Source organism: Protopterus annectens, chromosome 16.part0 (genome assembly GCF_019279795.1).
Source record: "Protopterus annectens isolate FY-2018-M chromosome 16.part0, PAN1.0, whole genome shotgun sequence".
Taxonomy (NCBI): Eukaryota; Metazoa; Chordata; order Ceratodontiformes; family Protopteridae; genus Protopterus; species Protopterus annectens.
In genome coordinates, this window is record NC_056750.1 from 468,070,391 (window position 1) to 468,093,709 (window position 23,319).

General features: G+C 42.1%; 1 protein-coding gene across 2 annotated transcripts in view; it reads left to right on the forward strand.

Annotated features, from left to right (window-relative positions):
- Positions 1-23,319, forward strand: part of LOC122790821 (disabled homolog 2-interacting protein-like) — a 1,962,433-nt gene that overhangs the window by 1,641,747 nt on the left and 297,367 nt on the right. Inside the window, exon 10 of one of the 2 annotated variants that reach the window (XM_044058453.1) lies at positions 18,744-19,632. In XM_044058453.1, the coding sequence (XP_043914388.1) occupies positions 18,744-19,632 (889 nt within the window). The remainder of the gene's footprint in view (positions 1-18,743; positions 19,633-23,319) is intronic. The other variant, XM_044058454.1, reaches the window with a different exon arrangement.

Genomic DNA, 23,319 nt, shown 5'->3' on the forward strand with positions numbered 1-23,319 from the left:
CACAGACAACTTTGATTCTATTTACACAGGACCAAGCATTTCTGGAAAACAGAACAGCTCTTTGTCTCCTTTTCAGAGTCTAAAAAAGGTGCTCCAGTGGTGAAAACCACTTTATCAAAATGGTTATCAGATAGTATTTTCTTCATTTACATACACCGTTACAACAGAAGATAAAGGCCCACTCTACCAGAGCTGTAGTTACTTCATCAGCCTTTACTGCTAAATTACCATTAGATACTATTTGTGTAGCAGCTACTTGGTCAAGGCCTCATATCTTCATCACTCATTACAAAGTAGACAAGGCCTTCAGGGTCAGGGCTTCCTTTGGTTCCACTGTCCTGAAGAACATTCTCCCATGAGCCACCCGAGAAAGATGGTGCTTAGGATGCTACCCATCAGTAAAAATGAACGGCGAGATAGAACAACTTCACATAAAGAAGTTATGTACTCACCATAACGTTCCATGTGAGCTGTTCATCTCCCCTTCATTCCTACGTCCCACCCTCCAACCCCCATCCAGACTTCTTGAGGACAGAGAATTCAAGTATGTTATGGTTGTATTGTCTCTTATGTATATATTTTTTGTTTCTAATCTTGGTATATTAGGAGTGGCATATGATAGATTAGCAGCAAACAAGATCTGGGGCTAGCACCAGAGCATCATGGGATAGGGAGTAGGCCTCTAGCTGGTTGAAGACGTTGAGCTTTTGTATCTGGCCAAGTCAGAACTGAGGATTGGCTCTGAACCCATCAGTAGGAATGAAGGCGAGATGAACAACTCACATGGAACGTTATGGTGAGTACATGATTTCTTTTTTTCCTCTCTTATAAGTCTCCCTTTTATCTCTAGTATCCTTTTTCTCTACGCGTTCCTCACGTTATCTTAATTGTGTGTGTATGTGTGTGTGTGTGTGTTGGTAGTTCCTTCCTCAGTACCATTGTTGGTATTTCTTTTTACTTATTGAGGTATTTTCTTCAATACCATCATTGGTATTTCCTTTCATGTTTCCCTGTTATTAAAAAAAAATCTTTCTCCGTCCCTTTTTTCTGGTGAATGTATGTCTCTGTGTTTGTTTTCATTATGGCTGATACATCTAAATCTCCAGCAAAGTCATCTAAGGGCACCTCTGGGTTTAAAAGGTGCCAGAAATGTGAGAGGAAAATGCCCAACTCATATGGGCATGGGTGGTGTGTTTATTGGCTTGATAAAGTTAACTTGCAGGAGGACTGTTCAGTATGCCATGGTTTCTCCATTAGGGCACTCACTGAATGGAGAAATAAACTTAATTTTAAAAGACTACTAAAAGGTGACTTTGAAGAGGCCAGTTCTTCATCATCATCATCATGTTCTTCTAATAAGTGACCTTCCTTGATTTTTAGTACATTGGAACCATCTAAAAAAGTTTCTAAGCAGCCTTTAGTGTCGAAGGGTTCCTTAGCGCTGAATGGCAAAAAAAGATTCAGTGCCTACCAAGACCTCAGAGTCGACTTCACCTGCCTGGGCATCAAGAGACTGAAAGGTACCACAGCAGTCAGAGGTTATTTTTGTTTCAAGATCCAGATATTCTTCTATTGCCCCATTTAAGGATAGACCACCGAGCCCCTTTGTTGATCCGAGACCCCCTAGGTCTCCTTCAACTGCTTCAGTTCGATCCACTAAGAGAGTTTCTGTGAAGCAGACATTATGAGACTGGTGGAGCAGCTCCTAATGGTGAGGGAATTGCCTTCGGTTCCTAGCCAAATTAGCACAGGGACTGGCCCTATTATGACACCATCCATTCTTCCTCCTCCAACTCCTATTGAGTCATTGGTGCCCACGGTTCTGACATTCCCGGCTTCGACTGTCTTGGTTCTGGTAGCAGCTTCTTATCTGGAACTGAGGGTTGCCTTGAGTGCCTCTGGGCTTTCAGTGCCGGAGACCACCAGGGGTCAAGACTCCCTAGCCGATTCAAAGGTGAATGGATTGACTTCATTAATCTCGGAGCCTTACATGATCCTCTGTGCTTTGGCTTTCGTTGGATCTACCCAGGCTTCGATTTTGAGGGTCGCCTCTTCGGTGCGGGATGGGTCCTCAGTTGCAAAGGAGTCTATTTTGGTTCTGGGCTCCTATCCCTCTACAGGGGGTTGGCCTTTTGAATCATGGAGAAGGCCTTGTCCGTTGACGACTCACAGTCTCTGCCATCCCTGTCACGTCAGACTTCTACATCTCCTCGACCAGAGTTTCCGTCAGTCTCTTCCCCAGAACAAAGGGCACAAAAGCCCTAGTAAAGACCCTCTTTGGTGGTTTCCTGTTTGGACACTTCCCTGGAACATCCCCTGGAGGAAGTATCTGCAAAGAAAAAGTGCAAGAGGAAGCACTCAGAGTTGTTCACTGAAGATACCGACTTTGATGAAAGGGAAGGTTCCCCAAGGTCACCCCCTGATGATAATTCCTTTGGGGACATTGTAGAGATCCTGAAGCAGAGGGGTGGCTGGTCTTCCCTCCAACCTTCTTTGGAGGAGTTGACATACCTGGAGGATTTTCATGCCCAGCTTTCTATCTCTTGGATCTCTCCACCCACTGACTAACTAATTAAACTGATCACTCAGCAGGCATGGAAGATGCCTGATTCAATTGAAACGATCCCCAAGAGATGTGACCAGATCCTTTCTGCCCCCAAAGAAGAGGAACATTGGTCCAAAAGCATACCCATGGACTCCATGGTGATAGCAGCAGCCACTAAGAAGGAACTTGCTGAGGCAAGTCCAACTATCCATCCTGCTAACAAGGAGTCTAGGACTTTGGATAGGTTTTGGGAAGCATGTTTATGCTTCATCGACCTTTGCTGTCAGGTTCTTGCACTATGTGGTGCATTTTACAAGGGTACAGAGGGATCTAATCAAAGAGCTCTCAGATACCTTATCAGGAGCAGTAACTGAAGAGGTACGGGACAAAGTTGGTTCTCAGCTCATTACCCCTGAAGCAATTTCAAACTCAGTCATGAGGCTGATTGCTTACGCAGCTATGAAGGCGACAAGAGTGGCAGGTTCAGGCATAGCTGTTAGAAGGTACTCCTGGATGCGCTTGTCATTTGTCAGCACCCCGTTTGAAGGATCATCCCTTTTTGGTCCTAAGGTAAAAGACACTCTGGCGAGATGTGAGAAAGATGGGAAGACTCTTTCTGCCATGGGCATACGTTTCTCTACTCCTCAATGTCCTTATTCTAGGAACCAGAGAAGTGGGAGTCTATGGTTTAAAAAATTCCAAGGGCCTTTCCAGGATTTACGTGGCAAAGACTTTCCCCAGGGCAGAAGCTGAAGTAATGGAAGATGCCACCGTAGAGGCAGAAGTGACCTGCAGAACCAGTGGTCCAGAGATTCCTTCTCTGGTACTTCCTACCAGCAATCCTGAATGCAGGCCCAATTGCCTTCCTCTGGAGGCATTTGGAGGATGGTTATCCCTGCACCAACCTGCCTGGCAGCTGATAACTTCAGACAAATGGGTTCAGGGAATCACATCAAGATATTACAATATTCTACTTTCTATAAGTCCAAAACCCCAAAAAAGACTCCCGGACGTTCCACCCAATCACAGGGAAGCAGCAGTAGCAGAAATTCAAAAACTGCTCGACAAAAGAGTCATCCAAAAAGGTCCTACCAGACCAAATAGGATGCAGGTTTTACTCAAGGTTCTTTTTAGTGCCCAAAAAAAAACAGGGGACTGGAGACCCATTTTGAATCTCAGCCAGTTCAACAAGGCAGTACAGCAAGCCAAATTTCGGATGGTCTTAGTGCAATCTATACTTCCATTTATGGAAAAGGACAACTGGATGTGCTCTATAGACCTCCAGGATGCATATTACCACATAAAAATGTACAAACGCTCCAGGAGGTTCTTGCACTTCCGGCTGGGAGACAGTCATTTCCAATTCAGAGCACTGCCCTTTGGACACACCTCAGCCCCCAGGGTGTTCACCAAATGCATGGCAGTGGTAGCAGCTCATCTCAGACTGCAAGGATTTTCAGTTTTTCCATACCTCGACGACTGGCTCCTCACCTCTACCACCAGACGTCAGAAAGAATGGTCAAGAGATTACACTCTGTATCTCTGTGCATCGCTAGGCATCACAATAAATTACGATAAGTCAAATTTACAACCCTCACAACAACTAGAATTCATTGGAGCCCTGTTGGACACAGTTGCAGGAATTGTTTCACTCCCACTGGAAAGGCTCCAAAGGAACAGATCTCAGGTCAACCAAATTATTCAGAGCAAAAGTGTCCCTGCCAGATTAGTACTACAAGCATTAGGCTCGATGACAGCCTCAGTCATTCTTGTTCTCTTAGCAAGATATCACATGTAAATCTTACAATGGTTACTAGCCTCCCAGTGGTCTCTGATAGATTATCTAGTGTCTCACCCTATCTTGATTACCAATCGCTGCAAACAGGATCTTCCATGGTGGCTACACTCCAAAGAGATTCTTTCTGACCGACAGTTCATCCTTCCACAACCCCAAGCCATAGTGACCATGGATGCCTCTTAAATAGGGTGGGTGGGGTGTTATCTGGGAAGGACGGTCCAGGGCACGTGGTTCCAACTGGAGGCCAACCTGCACATCAAAATTCTAGAGATGAGTGCAGTGCTGTTAGCGTTGAAAGCATTTCAGGATGCCCTTCCTGTAGGAACAGTAGCAATTCAGATGGACAACATGTCGGTAGTCTAACATTTCAGCAAACGGGGAAACCAAATCTTACCCATTATGTCAAGGAGCCCTCAGAATTTGGCAGTGGGGTATTTCTTCCAACCTCTTTCTCACCGCAATGCACATTCCGGGGAGCTCCAACGTGATAGTGGACAAACTGAGCAGAATCCTTCTCATGCCTCATGAGTGGTCTCTCAATCCTGTGGTGGCGAAAGAGAATTTTTGTCAGTGGGGCCAACCTTGCTGCAATCTTTTTTGCATTCCCTCTAAACAAGTGCAACAGTTACTTTGCCCTAATCCCCCCCTTCAGGGGAATCACCTAGAGATGCTCTTCTCCATGATTGCCCCCCCCCCCGGTTTTCTCTATGCCTTTCCCCCAACTCCCTTAATTTCATAGTTTCTAAAGAAAGCCAAGAGGTCAGAACTCAATAATCATCATTGCCCCCTTTAAGCCTCGACAAGTTTGTTTTTCCTTCCTTTGGCCTCATCTTCTTCGGAAACCATTGATACTGGACCCAGCTCTAGATCTGCTGTTTCATTCTGAGGGCATGGTTCATCTGAACTTCCATCATCTCAAGCTCACGGCATGACCAGTCCTCCAATTCTCATGATTGCCAGGCATCTTTTCGTTTCCTCTCCTATCCATCAAATCACTGTATCCCGTCACAAACCTTCAACTAGGAAAGTGTATCAAAGTAAATGGGAAAAATTTGCAAGTTGGGCTCTTAGGAATGAACTTGATCCTTATTCAACCCCTATTCATAAAGTTTTGGATTTTTTAGCTAACATCTTTCAATCTGGTTCCTCTATCTGAACTATTAAAATCCATCTAGTGGCATTCTTGAACTACCATATGGGATTTAATGGGTCATCCCTTATGTCACACAAATTTTGTAAAGCCTTTTTAAAGGGAGTACTAAAGTTAAGACCTCCATTTAAAGAACCCATTCCTTCTTGGGATCTAACACTAGTTCTTCAGTCCCCGACATTGTCTCCTTTTGAACCATCAGCTACTTGTGACTTAAAGTTTCTGACTTGGAAAACTTTATTTTTAGTGGCTATTACATCTGCCAGAAGAGTATCTGAACTTCAGGCCTTGTCCTGCAAATCACCCTACATAAAATTTCACAAAGACAGAGTCTCCCTTAGGACTAATCCATCCTTTTTACAGAAGGTAGTCTCAGAATCTAATATCAATCAGACACTTCAATTATCGGTGTTTTTCCCGAATTTTTGTAATAAAGGGGAGTATTCCCTTCGTTCATTAGATGTCCACAGACAGCTATGTTTTTATCTCCACAGAACAAAGGAGTTCAGAAAATCTGACCAACTGTTTGTTGCCTTTTCCTCGTTTCTTTAGGTAACCCAGTTTTAAGTTTACTTTAGCAAAATGGCTCAGAGATTCTATCACATTTATCTGTCATTCAAAGGGGCTTCATCTTTCATGTCCAGTAAAAGCACACCCAACAAGACCAGTGGCAGCTTCTGCAGTTTTTCATGCCAGATCTTCTTTAGATGATATTTGTGCAGCCACTTTGTCTTCTCCTCATACTTTTATCACTTATTACAAATTGGATCAGGTCTCTAGGGCACGAGCATCATTTGGTTTGATGGTGCTTAGGAATATTCTTCTGTGAAACCTCCCAAGATTCAGGTAGCTAGGGGCTCTATCCCACAGTCAAGGATTATGTGAAGATTGACAACATCAGATAAAGAAGTTATGGGTTACCATAAGGTTCCATCTGTGTTGTCAATCTTCACTAATCCTTGACATTCCCCCCTCCTTCCCCCAGCTTGAAACTCTTAGTGGATCTAATTTTTCCAGAACTGGCTACGTATTAGGGACACATACCTGGTTGCTTATTCTTATTTGCTATTTGTCTGCCACTATTTTGTGCAAACTCAATCTAAGGTAATTTTGAGAGGAGCATTATGGGTATAGCCTACCTCAAGAGTTTGGAAGGCACGAGCTGAAATAAATGGCTGAGTCGATTCTGAGGCCCACAGTCAAGGATTATTGAAGTTCAACAACACAGATGGAATGTTATGATAAGATATAACTTCATTTTTTAACACTTTAAGCAATATCATTGATAGTATCCATGCTGAACTGTTTCCATAGGCATTTTACTGCAAAATGAAAAATAAAGTGTTCAGTTAGGTAATTAATGTTTTATGGCAAGAAGCCCACTCACTCACTTGCTCACTCAATTTTATTATTAGCAGTTAGCCAGCATGTCTGGGATCATTAAGTAAATAGGAATATCTGATGTTGTCTTTTTCACCTGTTCCTCAACTGATGAGTCTTGGATCTGACATCTGGGATCCACTCCAGTGTTCTTGGAGCCATCCTTTCCTCTTGGAGCCTTGGCACTAGACAGCTCAGTTCTGACCCCTGCTTGAAGGCTGGAGCTGGTGGGGATTGGGTTTAATTCTACATAGGCTTCTACTGATCCAGTGAGGTCAAAACTGGGATTCCCCCATGGCTTCCACTTTTCGAAGTAGTTAAGAGACCCTTCTCCACCTCAATGGAAAGCCTTCCTTAACCCCCTCAGGTCTACCCCATGCTCAGCTATCTACTGTGGACGGTGGGTCTTTTTATCCTGTCCAATTGAGACAGTCAGTCAAGCCTTGAGACTGTCCTCATTCAGTACTCTGCTGACCCTTTTGAGTCCTCTTCAGAACCTCCCACCAATGAGTTCCCTTGGAAGTGGGTGTGGAAGAGGAGTCATTTGGACTCTCCACACGAATCTTTAACTGAAGACACTGACTTTGATGAAGGGGAAGGGTCCCCCAGGTCACTCCTTGAGGATGTCTCATCTGGTGAAATACTCAAACTTTTGAGACAGAAAGGAAGTTGGTCTTGTGATCTGCCTTCCAAAGAGGAGTCATTGTTCCTTGAGGCTTTCATAGCTGGCTCAGCAATGGCTTGGGTAGTTCCCCCAGTGGATGAGATGGTAGATCTTATCTCCTGCTGGGCTTGGAAGGATCCAGATGTCACACAGCTCATCCCCAAATGCCCTGAAAAAAATCTTGTTGCACCCAAAGGTAGGGCTTATTGGAGCAAGGGTCCCCAATTGGATGCTATGATGGTTGTAGCAGCCACCAAGAAAGAGCTTGCAGAACAGAGTTCTACTGTTCATCCCTCTAATAGAGAGTCTAGAACATTGGACATATTTGGGAAGTGTATTTATAACTCAGTGACCTTTGCCATCAGGTCTCTAAATTATCTGGCACATGTGACAAGATTTCAGAGGCAACTGATGAAACAGTTGTCCAACACCCTCTCGGAGTCCATGTCTGTGGAGGACAAGAAGATAGTTTCTTTACAACTGGCCATCCACCATTCTTTATCTAATGCTGCCATGAGACTGATTTGTCATGCCTCAGAGGGAACTTCTAGAGCTGTGGGGTCAGGGGCTCAGGAATAACTATTAGAAGGCATGCCTTGATGTGCCTTGTGATTTTTTGTAATCCTTCAGTTCTTCTTTAATTAATGCCCCTTTTAATGGATCCACCTTATTTGGCCCTAAGGTGAAGCAGACTATGTCTCTGAAAGATGAGAAGAATTTATCTGCCACGGGCATAATTTTTTACCACTCAAAGAACCTTCTCTTAAAACCAGAGAGGTGGCAGGAGGATGTGGTTCAGAGGACACAAAGTTCTTCCCAAGACTCTTATACACAAAGATCCTCTCCCAGCAGAGGGAAGAATTCTAATGGAAGACACCCCCCACTTGGCAGAGGCAGCCTGCAACACCAGGGCTTCAGAGCGTCTTTCTCAGGGAAGCCCTTTTAGTGACCCTGAAAGGTTTCTTGACTGCCACACTGTGGAGGCAGTTGGGGGATGCTTATCCTGCACTCACAAGCCTGGAATGCCATCACCAAAGATGCTTGGGTACAGAATATAATATTCAGAGGTTATTACATACCGTTTTCCCTTCTCCCTCCAAAACACAGCAAAAGAATTCCTGAAGTTCCACCCAGTCAGAGAAAAGTGGCAGCTACAGAAATACAAAATCTGCTGGAGAAGAGTTATCCAACCAGTCCCACCAGGCCAACAAGAATCTGGAACCTACTAGAGATTCTTTTTAGTGCCAAAGAAAGCAGGGGACCTGAGACCAATTCTGTATCTCAGCAATCTAAACCAGTTCATGAAACACTCGAAGGTCCACATGGTCATGGTTCAGTCCATCCTGCCACTGTTATGGAAGGATGATTGGATGTGTTCCATAGACCTACAGGATCCATACTGCAATGTCAAAATATACAGGTGCTCCAGGAGATTTCTGCACTTCCGTTTGGGCACCAATCACTACCAGTTCAGAGCACCGCCCTTTGGTCTCAGCACAGTCTACAGAGTGTTCACCAAATGCATGGCAGTGTTAGCAACTCACCTGAGGCTGCATGGATTCTGGATGTCTCGTTATTTAGATAACTGGCTTCTTTCTGCTTCCACCAGCCCTCTACTGATTCAAACCAGGGACTGCTTGCTCCACCTCTGTCTCCAGCTAGGCATCACTATAATCTACACCAGGTCACAGCTCTGCCCTGTATAAACTCTGGAGTTCACTGGTGCCTATCCATATACCTAAACACAAGTAGCAAGTTTGCCACAGACAAAAATCAACACTTTACGAAAGCAGGCATTACACATTCTCTCTCTTCATTCAGCTCCAGCCAGATTAGTCTTACAGCTACTGGGTTAGATGGCAACTTCAATAGTGTTGGTACTCTTGGCTCGCTTTCACATGAGGGTTCTACAATGGACTCTAGCAGTACAGTGGTAAATAAGGCACTATCCACTAATGACACCCCTTTGAATCACAAATGTTTGCAAGCATCACGTAACATGGTGGATTCAGGCAGAAGTCTTTCAGGGCCACCCTTTCATTCTTCCCCCTCCCATGACCACAGTGACTATGGATGCCCCCATCTAGGGTGGGGAGGGCATGTGGTTCCAGACTGAAGTCAGTCTTCAAGTCAATATCCTAGAAATAAGAACATTCCTCTTGGTATTGCAATCTTTTCAAAATGTTCTCCTTCTAGGGATTATTGCCATTCAGACAGACAGACAGCATGTCAGTGGTTTGGTACATCAACAGGGGAGAAACTGATTCTATCCACTGGGTAAGGAGGCAGTGAGAGTTTGGCAGTGGTTGATCTCTTTTGGATATTTTCTTTTGGCAATGCATATTCTGGGGAAAGCCAATACGCTAGCAGACAAACTGAGCAGGTCAATCTTACTCCCTCACGAGCAGTCTCTCAGTCATTCAGTGGCAGAAATGATATTTTGCCAGTGGGGTCAACTGTGCTGTGACTTCTTTGCTTCCCCCCTCAATACCAAATGCAGTAGACCAGAAAGAGACAATAGGGTGTTGTAGAACATTTTGAGACGGTTTCAAATCTTTTTGGGATACAAAATTAATGAAGCTAAAACAAAGGCAATAGCAGTAAATTATGTACCCACATATGAATTGGTTCAGCAATATCCGTATTTATGAGGACATGATAAAATGAAGTATTTAGGAGTATGAATTAAAAATCATTCTGGTGTGGCAATTAAGGATATGTGGGAAGAGACTAAACAAAAGATAATATAAAAACTGAGAACGTTAGCTTTGTTATATGGATATGGATAGTAAGATACAAGCAGTTAAATGTTTATAGTGCCATTAGTCTTATATACAGGTCAGGCATATTTTTATTAACCAGAGAAGTTGTGGTTATAGAACAGGGCAGATTAGGATTACCTGATTTGAAGGGGTATTTCAGAGCTATAAAGTTAAGCATCCTATAAATAGCACAAGGAAAAAAATATAATTCAAAGTGGAAAGGGATGATGATGAAACAGGGGAGCACAAGAAACAAGGAGAGACTGGGATTTTGGACGCAGGCCTTTAAGGAAAATAACAGTAATCATGCAGAATGTTATATCTGTAAAGTAGCAGAAAGTATACTAAAAACTAAGCCAACCTGGGAATGGAGGAAGGAAATTCCGCCGATAGGCATGACTGTAAGTATGGATATAGGCAACAGGCAAGAGAAGGCTGAAATTTATTGGAGGAAACTGGCAAAAGAACAAAGGTATTGGGAGCAAGTAACTAGAGAAGGAAAGATGATAGAATGGGAAGACGTCAAGAATTTATTTGGACTGCAGGTTAGAGATTGTCTACTCTTTCAAGGATTGATATCAGATTGTAGGCAAAGAGAAAGAAAGAGGGGGATTCTAAATGAAAGACCATCACTGGTAGAATTTTTAGTAGAATCTAGAACAGAAGCTGCCATTAAAAAAGGAATAATTAGTAGAGCATATAACATATTGCATGACAACTATAAGAATCAATCAGAGGAGATTAGAAAGGATTGGGAACAGAAATTGGATAAGCAATTTACAAAAGAAAAAACAGTGGGAGGATATATGTATGTCTCCCAAATATGCAACAAAATCTAAAAGATTTAGGATTTCTGCTTAGAAATGTTTGCATAGATATTTTTATAGCCCAGGTAGACTCCAGAGAATATTTCCTGAATTAGACAGCAAATGTTGGAGGTGTAACAGGGAAGAAAGAGGTACTTGGGAACATATTTTCTAGGAGTCTGTTGAGTTGGCAGACTTTAAGGATTCCCAGCGGGATCCACTGTCAGAGATGCTTGGTGGGCATATTGGTGTGACGAAGGAGATGCTTTTTCTGAGTTATGATACAGAGTGTGAATTGCCTAGACATAGTAAGGCCTTGCTGTGTCTAATTATGAGAGATGGCAAAACAAACAATTACTAGAAAATGGAAATCAATTCTAAATCGGCTATAGTAGAAGTAGTGAATAAAATAACAGAGATAAAACAACTGGAAATGAGATCTTTAGAAAAGGGTAGGACCAAACTACATAGGAAAAAATGGGAATTGTGGGGACAATATATATAGGGGAGGACTGAGGTTTAAAAGAAGACAGGATTTAAATGAGCTATGTAATGTTTGACTGAAAACAATTGGGTAGATTATAAATGATGTATATTGTTTGCAACTGGGAGTGTGTCAGTATGGTTTATGATGCAAAATGCTTGCAGCTAGGTTTGTGTCAGTGTGGTTTGTTTTCATTTATATAAATGCATAATTGCATGTGTCGTAAGTAGTGGTTTAATAAAGATGTTTATTGCTTAAAAAAGGGTAGGAATTGAAAAATTTAAGCAATGTTGTTTAACTCCCTTATTAGCCTCAACAAAAAGTTGAGATCCCTCATCAAAACCTCTAAAGCCAGCTATGGAGGCAGAATTGTGTCAGACACTAAAAGCAACCACAAAGCCTTTTATAGTTATATCAAGAATCTCCACAGCAATACCCAGGTTTGCTCTGAGTTACCACACAATGGTACCTCCTATACTGAGCCAACAGATATTGCCAACATACTGGCTGACAGATTCACTGCCATCTTTACCGCTCTCTTCCCTCCTAAAGGACCAATCAATACCGGAGGAATGTCTAGGCACCCAGCATTACTGCAGCACAGGTTAAAGCTGCATTATCCAAGCCCGAGAATTCAGCTTCCATGGGACCTGACAATATCCCTGGATGTGTTCCACATGAACTACAAAGTGAACTGGCCCCACATCTGTGTGCCCTGTTCAATCACCGCCTCACCTCAAGCTTTGTCCCTACCGAATGGCACACTGTTACCATCTCCATAAAGGGAGAGTGAGTACAGACCCTGGGAATTATCGCCCCAAAAACTTAACAAGTCTGATATGTAAGGCTATGGAACGCATCATCATGGACCTAATTAACAAGGGTGTAAGGAATCTCCAAACTCTAGATCCCACGCAGTTTGGTTTTGTGAAAGGTAGATCATGTCTGCTCAACCTGGTTGACTTCTTTGAGTCAGTCACCAGAGCTGTGGATGAGGGCAAGGCAGTTCATACAGCCTACCTTGATCTGGCCAAAGCCTTTGATACCATTCCACACTCAGGAATTTTTGATAAACTCACCAAACTAGGCATCAACCCCTATATTACTAGGTGAGTTGCAAATTGGTTCACAGATAGAACCCACAGTGTGAAAGTAGCAGACTCCAAGTCAGACTGCTGACCAGTCACGAGTGGAGTCCCACAGGGATTGGTCCTGGGTCCTCTCCTGTTTGGCATCTACTTCTCAGAAGTCCAGGCCAACAAGGAAGGACACTGGCTGACCAAGTTCACAGACGACTGCAAGCTTGGAGCCATTATTAACTCCCCAAGTGATGTAGACATCCTAGAGAAAGGCCTCACTGAGACCAGTGACTGGTGTTGAAACCATGGTCTTAAGCTTAATGCCAAAAAATGCATCATCATCCCCTTTGGGAAAAACTCAGTTCCCACTATTTACCACATTGATGGGAGCCCATTGAGCACTGAAGACGTTATGAGAGATCTGGGGACACAGGTTGACAGGAACCTCTCCTTCAACCACCACATTGCCACTGTGGTCAGAAAGTCCTTCTGTGTGGCACATCTCATTACCAAGGGTTTTGCATCCAGGAAGAAAGAGGTCATCATCTGTCTCTACTCTTCCCTTATTAGGCCAGTCATTGAGTGTAATGCCCATTTGGCATGTACCTCACTAGACACATGCAACAACTGGAAAGACCACAAAAGTACCTCATGAAGAGTATCCTAGGCCTTAAACAAATGCTTTACATGGTCAGACTAAAAAAACTCCAGCTTTTCTCTGTCTCATATCATCTATTAAGAGGCAATCTCTGCTTGACTTACAAAGCCATGTCTGACCCAGCTTTGTTAGAAATGCTGCACCTAAAGAAATCCAGGTCCCTCCGCACCACATGCTCCAGAGACCTCAACCGCATTACCACAATCAACAGAACATGCTGGAGGGAGAGGTTCATAACCCAGAGACTGCCCATGCTCTAGAATAGACTTTCCATACATGTCAAAAGAGCACCTCACTGGCCCTCTTTAAGAGAAATCTTGATGAGTGGATGGGAAATAGAAAGTTCATCCCGGGGATCACTCCAGTGGTTCTACTTGATAGAGGCACTGGGAACTAACGTCGGGCGGCACGATGCCAGGGCACTTCTATGGGTTAGGCTTGTAAAGGCTCCAGGGCCATTAGCCTAGTACACACCTGTGAAGCTATGACCATGATATATAGCAATATATGTGAAGAATAATATTTGTAAACATGAACTTAATATAGTTTGATTACTTTTATAAACATGTAAATTTGCCTATGTCACAAGTGATAATTCAATAAAGGTGTTTAAAGCATATTAAAAAAACAAAAAAAAAAAACAAATGTAGGTACATTGCCCTGGTCCTCTGGAAGGAGTCACTGAGAGACTCATTAGTTCATGATTGGCCCTCTGGACTACTATATGCCTTCCTTCCCACTCCTCTCATTCCCAAGTTTATTTAGAAAGCATTACAGTGGAAGAAGAATGTTATCCTCGTTGCCCCATTCTGGCCATGCCAAGTGTGCTTTCCCTTCCTGTGGCCTCATGTAGTTCATCCTTCCTGGGTGCTGGATCCTGTTTAGGAAATTCTGTGTCACCTGTCCAGTTTGCCTCACCTGGACATGCAATCTGTTAAGTTGACCGCATGTTTTTTTCCACTTCTGGTGATGGCTAGAAACTCCAGGCTTTCTTCCCCCATTCACCACATTCTTATGTCATCCTAAAAAACTTCTACTAGGAAAATGCATAATAGCAAGTAGAAACGATTTTTTTCTATTTGGGCCCATCAGAGACATTTAGACCCACTTTCAGCACCTGTTCCAGTGATTCTTGATTTCTTGGCTTCATCTTCAACAATGGAGCTAGTTATTCGGCAATTATGGTGAAACCAGCTGCCATCTTAAATTTTCACCTAGGCAGAAATCACTCTTTTCTAGCTTCTTTGAAGTTGTGTAAAGTTTTTCTTAAGAATAACCAGGCAATATGAGCAAGATCACCTTCTGTGTTGGATGTAGAGACAAAAACATTAGCTTTCTGCCTTCAGTTTTCTTGTCTGAACCAGGATTGTTTGTAGGTCAGGTGGATTTCAGGCATGCAACCTATGCTTTACTCTCTTATAGCTAGGCTCCTTCAAATGGCTGTGGTACTAGACTGAACTGTTACGTGCTGTGGTTGTAGGACTGACATCTGCCCAGCATCCACTTGATGACTGATATATCCCACAAAACATTATAATTCATGTATCTGTGACACTATTTAAACATCTACTGTTACAGTGAGTAAACTAGCATTGCACTCTTTATGTAGGAGTATCCCATCCCACTCAGTGCCTCTATACACTAACTTGGTACTATTCAAAGTTTTGCAGTGCAGACTTCATGAAAACAGACTGCAGATTTGCTTCATTAGGGGACTAGCAGTTTTTTGCAGTAAAATAAGTATCTTCAGAATGTATTGTATTGTAGGGGATGCAGGAGGTCCCTCTTGCATGGAGGGTTTTGGAATACCATACTTCTTCAGACTGTACGGCTTCTTATTTCTTTATTTTGTTTGGCAAAGTGCCATTTCAATGAAGTGTGTTAATTGATACTGCATTCTCTTTATTTGGAATTGTTCAGCTGCCCATAAATTCGGCCCAAAAAATAAATGAATAATAATAAAAGTAATAATTTAGTAAACTGCGCTACTCGAGCTGCTTGCCAAAAAATGCTTCTCTAGCAAAGACAAGGATGCAGAAGTATGAGCAAGGTAGCAAAATATTTTCTACTGTTAGAGTGAAATTTGGGACTCTGCAAAGATCCTACAGCAGGAACAAATCCAAGTGTCAGATATTTGACTCAAAGTCTGATAGGGTTGGCTAAGGCAAAGGTAGCCCCTTCAATGGGTGTAGGCCCAGAGGCCATGCAGGTCTAGAGAATCAGGGATTCCATGGGCTCTTTTCCAAAAGGAAGGTGCATCATTCCTGAAAGGCTGCCCAACTGCTCCCCTCTGGAAGCAGACTTGTTCATGTGTCCCTCTGCTCTCTAGCTGTCTTGCATGGATGGTCATCTTGCAAGATGAATGGGTAAGAAGGATAATATCCAGAGGCTATACAATTCCCTTTCCCCAGTTACCCTCAAAATTAAGACTACCTCTTCCAGATGTACCACCCCATCAGCTACATTTAGCAAAAAAGAGAGATTTTCTTCCAGATTCACAAAAGAGCCATCCAAGAGGTGAGGGTTTGCTCTTGTTTTGTGGTTCCAAAGCAAAACAAGGACCTCAGGTACATTTTGTAACCCAGACGTCTAAACATCTGTGTTAAAAAAACCCAGTTCAGGATGGTCACAAGGAAGCCAGTTTTGTCTTGTCTCCAGGCAAATGACTGGATGTGCTCTCTAGATTTACGGGATATGAACCTCCACATCAAAATAGCCAAAGTTCCTTAGAAATTTCTCCACTTCAATCTGAGAATCATTCAGTTTAATTTCAAAGCTCTGACATTTGGTCTCACCACAATCCCCTGGGTGTTTACCAAATGCATGGCAGTCATAGTCATACTGGCTCATCTATGGATTTGGAGAATCATAGTATTTCCCTATCTAGATGACTGGCTCCTTGCTGCCCTCAAGATGTAGTTATTTGTCAATGTCAGGAACTACTTTCTCCAAGTTTGTCTGACCTTGGGCATCTCCACAAACCATAAGAAATCCATTCTTCAACCTACACAAGCAATTCAATTCTTCTGATGTTATCTGGATGGAACTACATCTCTTTCTTCAGACAGAAGATGAATGTTGAAGAAAGCCATCCAAATCATCCTTATTTCAACATCTACTACAGCTGCGCTGGTCCTCAAAGACCTCAACTAATGTCTTCATCTATTCAGATGGCACAGTTTGCTTGTTTTTATATGTGAATTTTGCAGTGGCTCCTAAAGACACAATGGTCTCATATGTACCAATCCTTGCCTCCTACCATCATGATAAACAGTTTTTGCAAGCAACAGCTACAATGGGGGCTAGAGTTCCACTAAGTACTTTCTGGGAGGCAATTTCTCCTACAATCACCAGCAGCAGTGGTGACCAAGGATACCTCCTCCTTGGGGTGGGGTTGGGTATTACAAGGGAGGGTAATCCAGGGGATATGGAGTCCTGAAGGCGTCACCTTCACATCAGTATCCTGGAGATGCAGGCTGTCCTCCTAGCATTGCAAGAGCATCATGACCACCTTCCTCTAGGAGAGATTTCTGTACAAGCACACAATATGACAGTTGTCTGGTATATCATCAAGCAAGAGGGAACCAGATTATATCCTCTATGTTCGGAAGTGAGGGCTTGGCAGTGGGTGATAGCTTTGCTTCATTTTCTAGTTGCAACAGACATTCAGTCTTTCAACTGCCTTGCAGACAGGCTAAGCAGATCAATCCCAATACCTCACAAGGGGTCCTTCAGTACATCAGTAGGACAGCAAGTTTTCAACCATTGAGGCCAGCCTTGTGGTAATCTATTTACTTTCCCATCCAACATCAAGTGCAGCAAGTTCTTCATCATGATCTCTCTTGAGGAACAGTCCCTGAGAATCGCTCTGGTCGAGATGTGATCTCCCAGACTGCTGTATTCTTATTCTCCATATTCCTGAGTCCCAAGATTTTACAGAAAGCAATCGGGTGCAAAGCAGGCAATAATCCTAATTGCCCTCTTCTGGTCCAGGCAGATCTGATTTTCCCTTCTCAGGCCTCATATCTGGGAACCTTCCTGAATATTGGATCCCAGATAGGATCTTCTTTCCTATCAATCCAGGAAGTCCCACCTTTACGACCTTAAACTAATTGCTTAGCTTCTTCAATTCTAATGATGGCCAATTACTCATCCCTTTCCTGTGATGTAGTTAGCTTTCTGTCTGCCTCCCAGAAAGAATCCACATGTAAAGTGTATTGCAGGAAATGGAAAAGCTTAGGAACACAAGACAAAATTAAAAAAAGAGTTTATGGTGTTGAGTTAATATTCACAGTAGACTATCAGAGTTCAAGACAAAAACTTAGCTTCCTGCATTATGCAGCTGATTCCCTGTCCTGGAGACTTGGCTAACTGTTGCACTTTCTTTGGTGGAGCAGTTTTCATTTTTCCTAAGTGAAAATTGCATATGAGCATTCTTCTGAACCCTTAGGTCCTGCTTCATGAATACCACTACTGGATGAATTGCTGTGGAGAGGAATGTCATGCAGGACTTTGTCAAGTAATCTCCAAGACATGAGAATAGGTAAAATGGCTTAGAGTGGAGGCCATAAATTGAGGCTTAACAAACATATAACTGGAAAGTAGAATACCTAAATTATTCAAAGTGAGTATCAGTGAAAAAATGGAGGACAGTTTACAACATTAATCCACTCATTGGTCGTCTGCATTAGTCTTCTGTCCTGAAGTACTGTATTTTGCAAAGTTTGCATGTAAAAGCAAATTATATTTATCATAAGATGAACAGCTTCAGATGTAGTCTTCTTTCCTGAAGTATTATTATTGTCTTTTTGCAGTCTTAAAACTGAAAGCACATATTAATCATAAGCTAAGCAGCATGAAAGCATTCGTAAAACTGATACAACATTCTGTGAGGTTTACCATTATTTTAACTGTCTTGTTTGTATTTGTAATTTCCAAATATTAAATGCATTTTGAGTACCCATCTGAATTAATTTAACTGCTGATGAATTTCTGCAGTACTAAGTAGTGTATGCTTTTCAAAAGAAAGCTATATTGGGAAGATTAAAAAGAAATGCAAGTAGAGTTTAAAAACAACCAGTTAATTCAGGGCATGAAGTTTATTTTTGTACCTGGGCATATTTATTTGTGAAAACACAGATAAATTCTGTCATGATCTGAATTTTGTAACACAGAAAGGCAGACAGAATGTTCATGATGTTTAGAATTAGAGCAAAAGAAATTATTTTTCAATTTCATTCTAGTCCCCCCTCACTGTTGTTTGTTGATACATTCAGAAAATATGACTGGTAGCACTCCTCTACCTTAATGTGGCAGTACTCTACCTTATTAATAACGTATTTATGATTCTATATTGTCCTGATACTTTCATGCCCTGAATATTTGTGAAGTCTTAAAACAGTTTTTTCTCCCTTTAGTTTAATAGATTTCACACGATTACCTTCTCCCACCCCTGAAAATAAGGACTTGTTTTTTGTTACAAGATCTTCTGGGGTGCAGCCATCACCAGCCCGAAGCTCAAGTTATTCGGAGGCGAATGAACCTGATGTGCAAATATCTAATGGCAGCAAAAGTTTGTCAATGGTAGATCTGCAAGACAATCGTAGCTTGGACAGTGGACCAAACACATCGGTAGTTACAGATCCTCTAAATGACAGCCAGTCATCCATTGGACAGTTTCAAGGGGGTTGGACAACACGGACACAGCAGACTAATACCACAGGACTAGCCACAGTTCGTAGGGCACCTCAGACTCCTACAACACCCAGTGCTGAGAATGCTCCTGGTAGGCCACAACTTTTAGCACCTTTGTCTTTCCAAAATCCAGTATACCAGATGGCAGCAGGGCTGCCAGTATCACCACGTGGTCTGGGAGACTCGGGTTCTGAGTGTCAGAGTTCCCTCAGCTCACACAGTAACAGTGATGAGCTAACAACAAACAAACAGGGTTTTCTGAATCAGGGAAGCAGTGATGACTTTGCAAGACGTTCTGGGGAATATACAAGAAGGCAGCATTCATTGACTGACAAAGCAGCACAACCCACCATGCCACGGCAAAACAGTGCTGGACCACAAAGACGGATAGATCAGCCACCCCCACCCCCACCGCCACCACCACCTCCACCAGTAACTAGAGGTAGAACACCGCCAACACTTTTTAACACTTGCCAGTATCCACGACCTTCTAGTGGGACCATGATGCAGTCAACAACAGACTGGCCAGGATGTGGTACACGATTAAGGCAGCAGTCTTCTTCATCAAAGGGTGATAGTCCAGAAATGAAACAGAGAACCATGCATAAACAAGTAAGTAGCTACACACAATTCTTGCAAAAATTTGTTTTGCTTTCATGTATATAGCATAAAAAGTAAAAGAAACTGCATACCATATGTAGTTCCATATGCTTTTTTTAATGAAACACTGTGCTAGTTTTTAACTAAAACTCACACAGATATTTTTGTTATGTAATTTGTTAAATTATTTTACACTTTTGATAGGAGGCAGCATCCAGGAATGAAAAAGCATACCTCCTGGTGTATCTTAAAGCTGCAACTGAGTCATCAGTTTTAGGACCATGGTTTTTAGAACTTGAATGTATTCTCTTATAGATAAAAGTGCACTTATTTGTTCAGTTAGCTTAAAGTTAGATGATACACAACTTTGTATTTTAAATAGGTTAACATTTCTTGCTACTTCACAAACAAGATATCAGCTACTGGAGTCATGCTTTAAAACTTTTTGTTTGCATCTTTGATGTTGGGTCACCGTATCTTTTTGCACAAATTGGCAGTATTTTGTTGAATATCTTGTAGTACATACTGGCTTCTTAGAAATTAAACATTTAGTATGAGAAAAAAATATAAATATGTTAAAAACATAATACACTAAGGCAGAGTTCACTTTTTTTTGCTGTACAGTGAGGAATGTTGCAGGAATACTTTACTTGGTTTAGTAAAAACTTACTGGAAAATTTCCACATACATTAACTTGTTACTAAAGTTTCTGCAATTAAAGATGTTAAGACCCTGGTCTTTAACTAGAGGCAATTAAAAACCCAAGGACTGGTTTTTACCTTTAGATAAATTTTAAAAGGAATGTTAAATAATTTTCAATTACAGTGATTGTTAAAGTCTGGTGAGTTTTCTTTTTATTTGTTTATGCATGTACTTTTTTATTTTATGTATCAATTTATTTATATGTTCTGTTTTTTTTCTCCACTATGCCCACTGACCATAAAGCTACCACCACAACTTAGAGCACCCATTCATTGACCTTAATAAGGCAAGAACATAGGTGTTGGATTGCCAACATCTATCATTTTCTAAGCCTTACTGTTCTCCTCCCATGCACACAAGGTCTCAAGGGTTGAGCATGCAGGGGGACATTGTACACTTCTGCTAGTAATGCTGCTCCTTTTATCAACTCTTCACCATTGTAGGCAGATACATGTACCCATATTTATCCTCCACCATGGACTGTAGACAGAGTGCTATGGCATAGGGGTATAAAAATTAATTATTTAAAAACTACTCTTCAAGTTTATAAATGGAAAGGTAGGTATGCATCATGTTTGCCACCATTTTGGATCCACAGGATCTTTGGGCTAGTCTGTTGCGTTGGGCTAACTCACAAAACTCATAACATTCATGCATAATACATTTATAAAGGTAGCTACTGTAATGTACAGACAGGAAACCACCTTTTAAAACATTAGGCATAAATATGAAATGACCAGGAAGAAACAGGATCTCAGCTGTTAATGTACACCTAATTATCCAGGCATATGCACTGACATTAACACCAAGAAGCTATACATCTGTCTGACACAGGATTCAGTGTCACATAACACATGTCTTATACATATATATTTGTTTAGGACATACTGTTCTATAACTATACTATGTGCATTGTGTGATATGCAGACATATATTCAGATCTGATGTGAATTTATTATTCCTTCCTCAACAAGTGGGTTTGCATCTTACCATTGGATCCAACTTGGCTGATTTTTACATCTTGTGGATATTGGAAACTCTCAAATGCCTTCCTTTCCCATAATGCTGTAGCCCCCTACCATACCTGAGATTTTGTTTTCCGCCTTCACGTACAAACTTGGTCTCTGATAGCTGTCAAGCATTAGTGTGGTATTTTGAGTGATATAGTATTTTCTAATCTCAATAACTTTCTATTTATATTATATATTCCTCCATTATCCTCCATACACTTACTGGTGCAACCCTAATTTACCAATGTTGGTAAATTATTCTGTCGTATACCCTTGTGGTAATTTATTAAATTACCATTGTTGGTGATCCCCTTTTCACTTTCTTTCTTTCTTCCTAAAAAAAAGAACTCCTCTATTTTTTATTATTGCTGTAGTCCTTTTTTTTTGCTTAAATATGGCTGAAAAAACTTCAGGTTTTAACAAATGTAAGGACTGTGGGCATGAGATACCTCTATCTGAAGCACATGATTCATGCGTTTATTGCTTAGGCCCAGCTCATTTAAAAGAGTCATGTGATGTTTGTAAGGCTTTTAATCCACGGGCCTTAGTGGATTGCAAGAATAAGCTAATGTTAGAAGGTTTAGTACCTACTGCTGTTTTGGAGATATATCTGGAGCTCAAACCACTAAAAAATCTGATAAGGAGTCCAGAAAGCATACTTTGGACCCTTAAGGATCATCTACATCTAGTTCGGACCTGAATCTTGAACCTTCTCCTAAGGTGTCCAGTTGGTTGGATCCAAGTTCCATGGATCCAAAGACTAACTCCTCAGATCCATCAGCTTCTGACAAGAGATCCATATCATGGAATCTGACACACTTGGAAGCAAAGAGCACTAGGACATGATATGCATTATCTCTGGACCCTGTCCCTTCACATCAACCATCACCATTTCTAGAGAGAACCCATCATTGTCGGACCCCTTCAGTGGCCTCTTTTTCTCATTCTTCTAGGAGTCTGACAGAAGCAGATGTGGATAAAATGATGAGGAAATTCTCTCTGCAAAAATTCAGATGGGGGTTCTCCCACCTCCTACACCATCGAGTCTGGAGACCTTTACCAGTACTACTCCAACTATCTTGGCTCCTACTCCAATCAAATCTATGGCTCAGAGCTGCTGGATCTGAGATTTCCAGAACCATCCATGTCAGATCAGAAGATTTTGGTATCTTCTGCTCTGATACCTTCTCTGAGTGGACCGGCTTCAAGCGTGTTGGAGACAAATGACTCTCAGAGTTGTAGCACCACTGCCAGATCCAAGGTTTTGATCCAGAGTTGTTGGAGCCATACCTGCCCCTCAGAAGCTTGGCTTTGGACAGCTCAGCTCTGACCTCTGCCTTGGTTGCACTGCCTTTGGGTCAAAAGGATCTGGCTATTTGAAAGCATGTCTTCTCGGCACCGTCAACCTCTTTCGCCCAGGAGCATTCTGCCTTCGAGTTAGTGAGGAGAGTGTTCTCTACCTCTAGAGTAAGGATGAGTCCCCCTTAGATCCATCTTCCCATTCTCATATGTCTTTGTGCCTGGAGCCTCATCATTCTGCTTCACAGGGATAGCCAGCCCCAAAGTTTCCAGACTACCCAGCAGGGTATACTCATATCTTCTGATACTTCTTTGGAGCATCTCTAGGAAGAAAAAGTGCAAGAGAAGGCATTTAGACTCTCCTCAAGAGTCGGTCACAGAAGATACCAATTTTGATGAGGGGGAGCGGTCCCCAAGATCATATCGGATGATGTCTCCTTTGCAGACATTATGGAGATCCTTAAGCAAAGGGGTGTTTGTTCTGCCAGTAAGCTTTCCCAAGAGGAATCGCTGGGTCTGGCATATGTACTTCTTGGGTGACTCCGGCCACCAATGAGCTCATTGATTTGCTCTGTAGGTGGGCATGGAAGGAACCCGATGCTCTTGAGCTGATCCCCAAGAGACCAGACAGGATCCAGGTACCAACAAAAGGAAGAAAATATTGGAGCAAAGGAGTACCAGTATATGC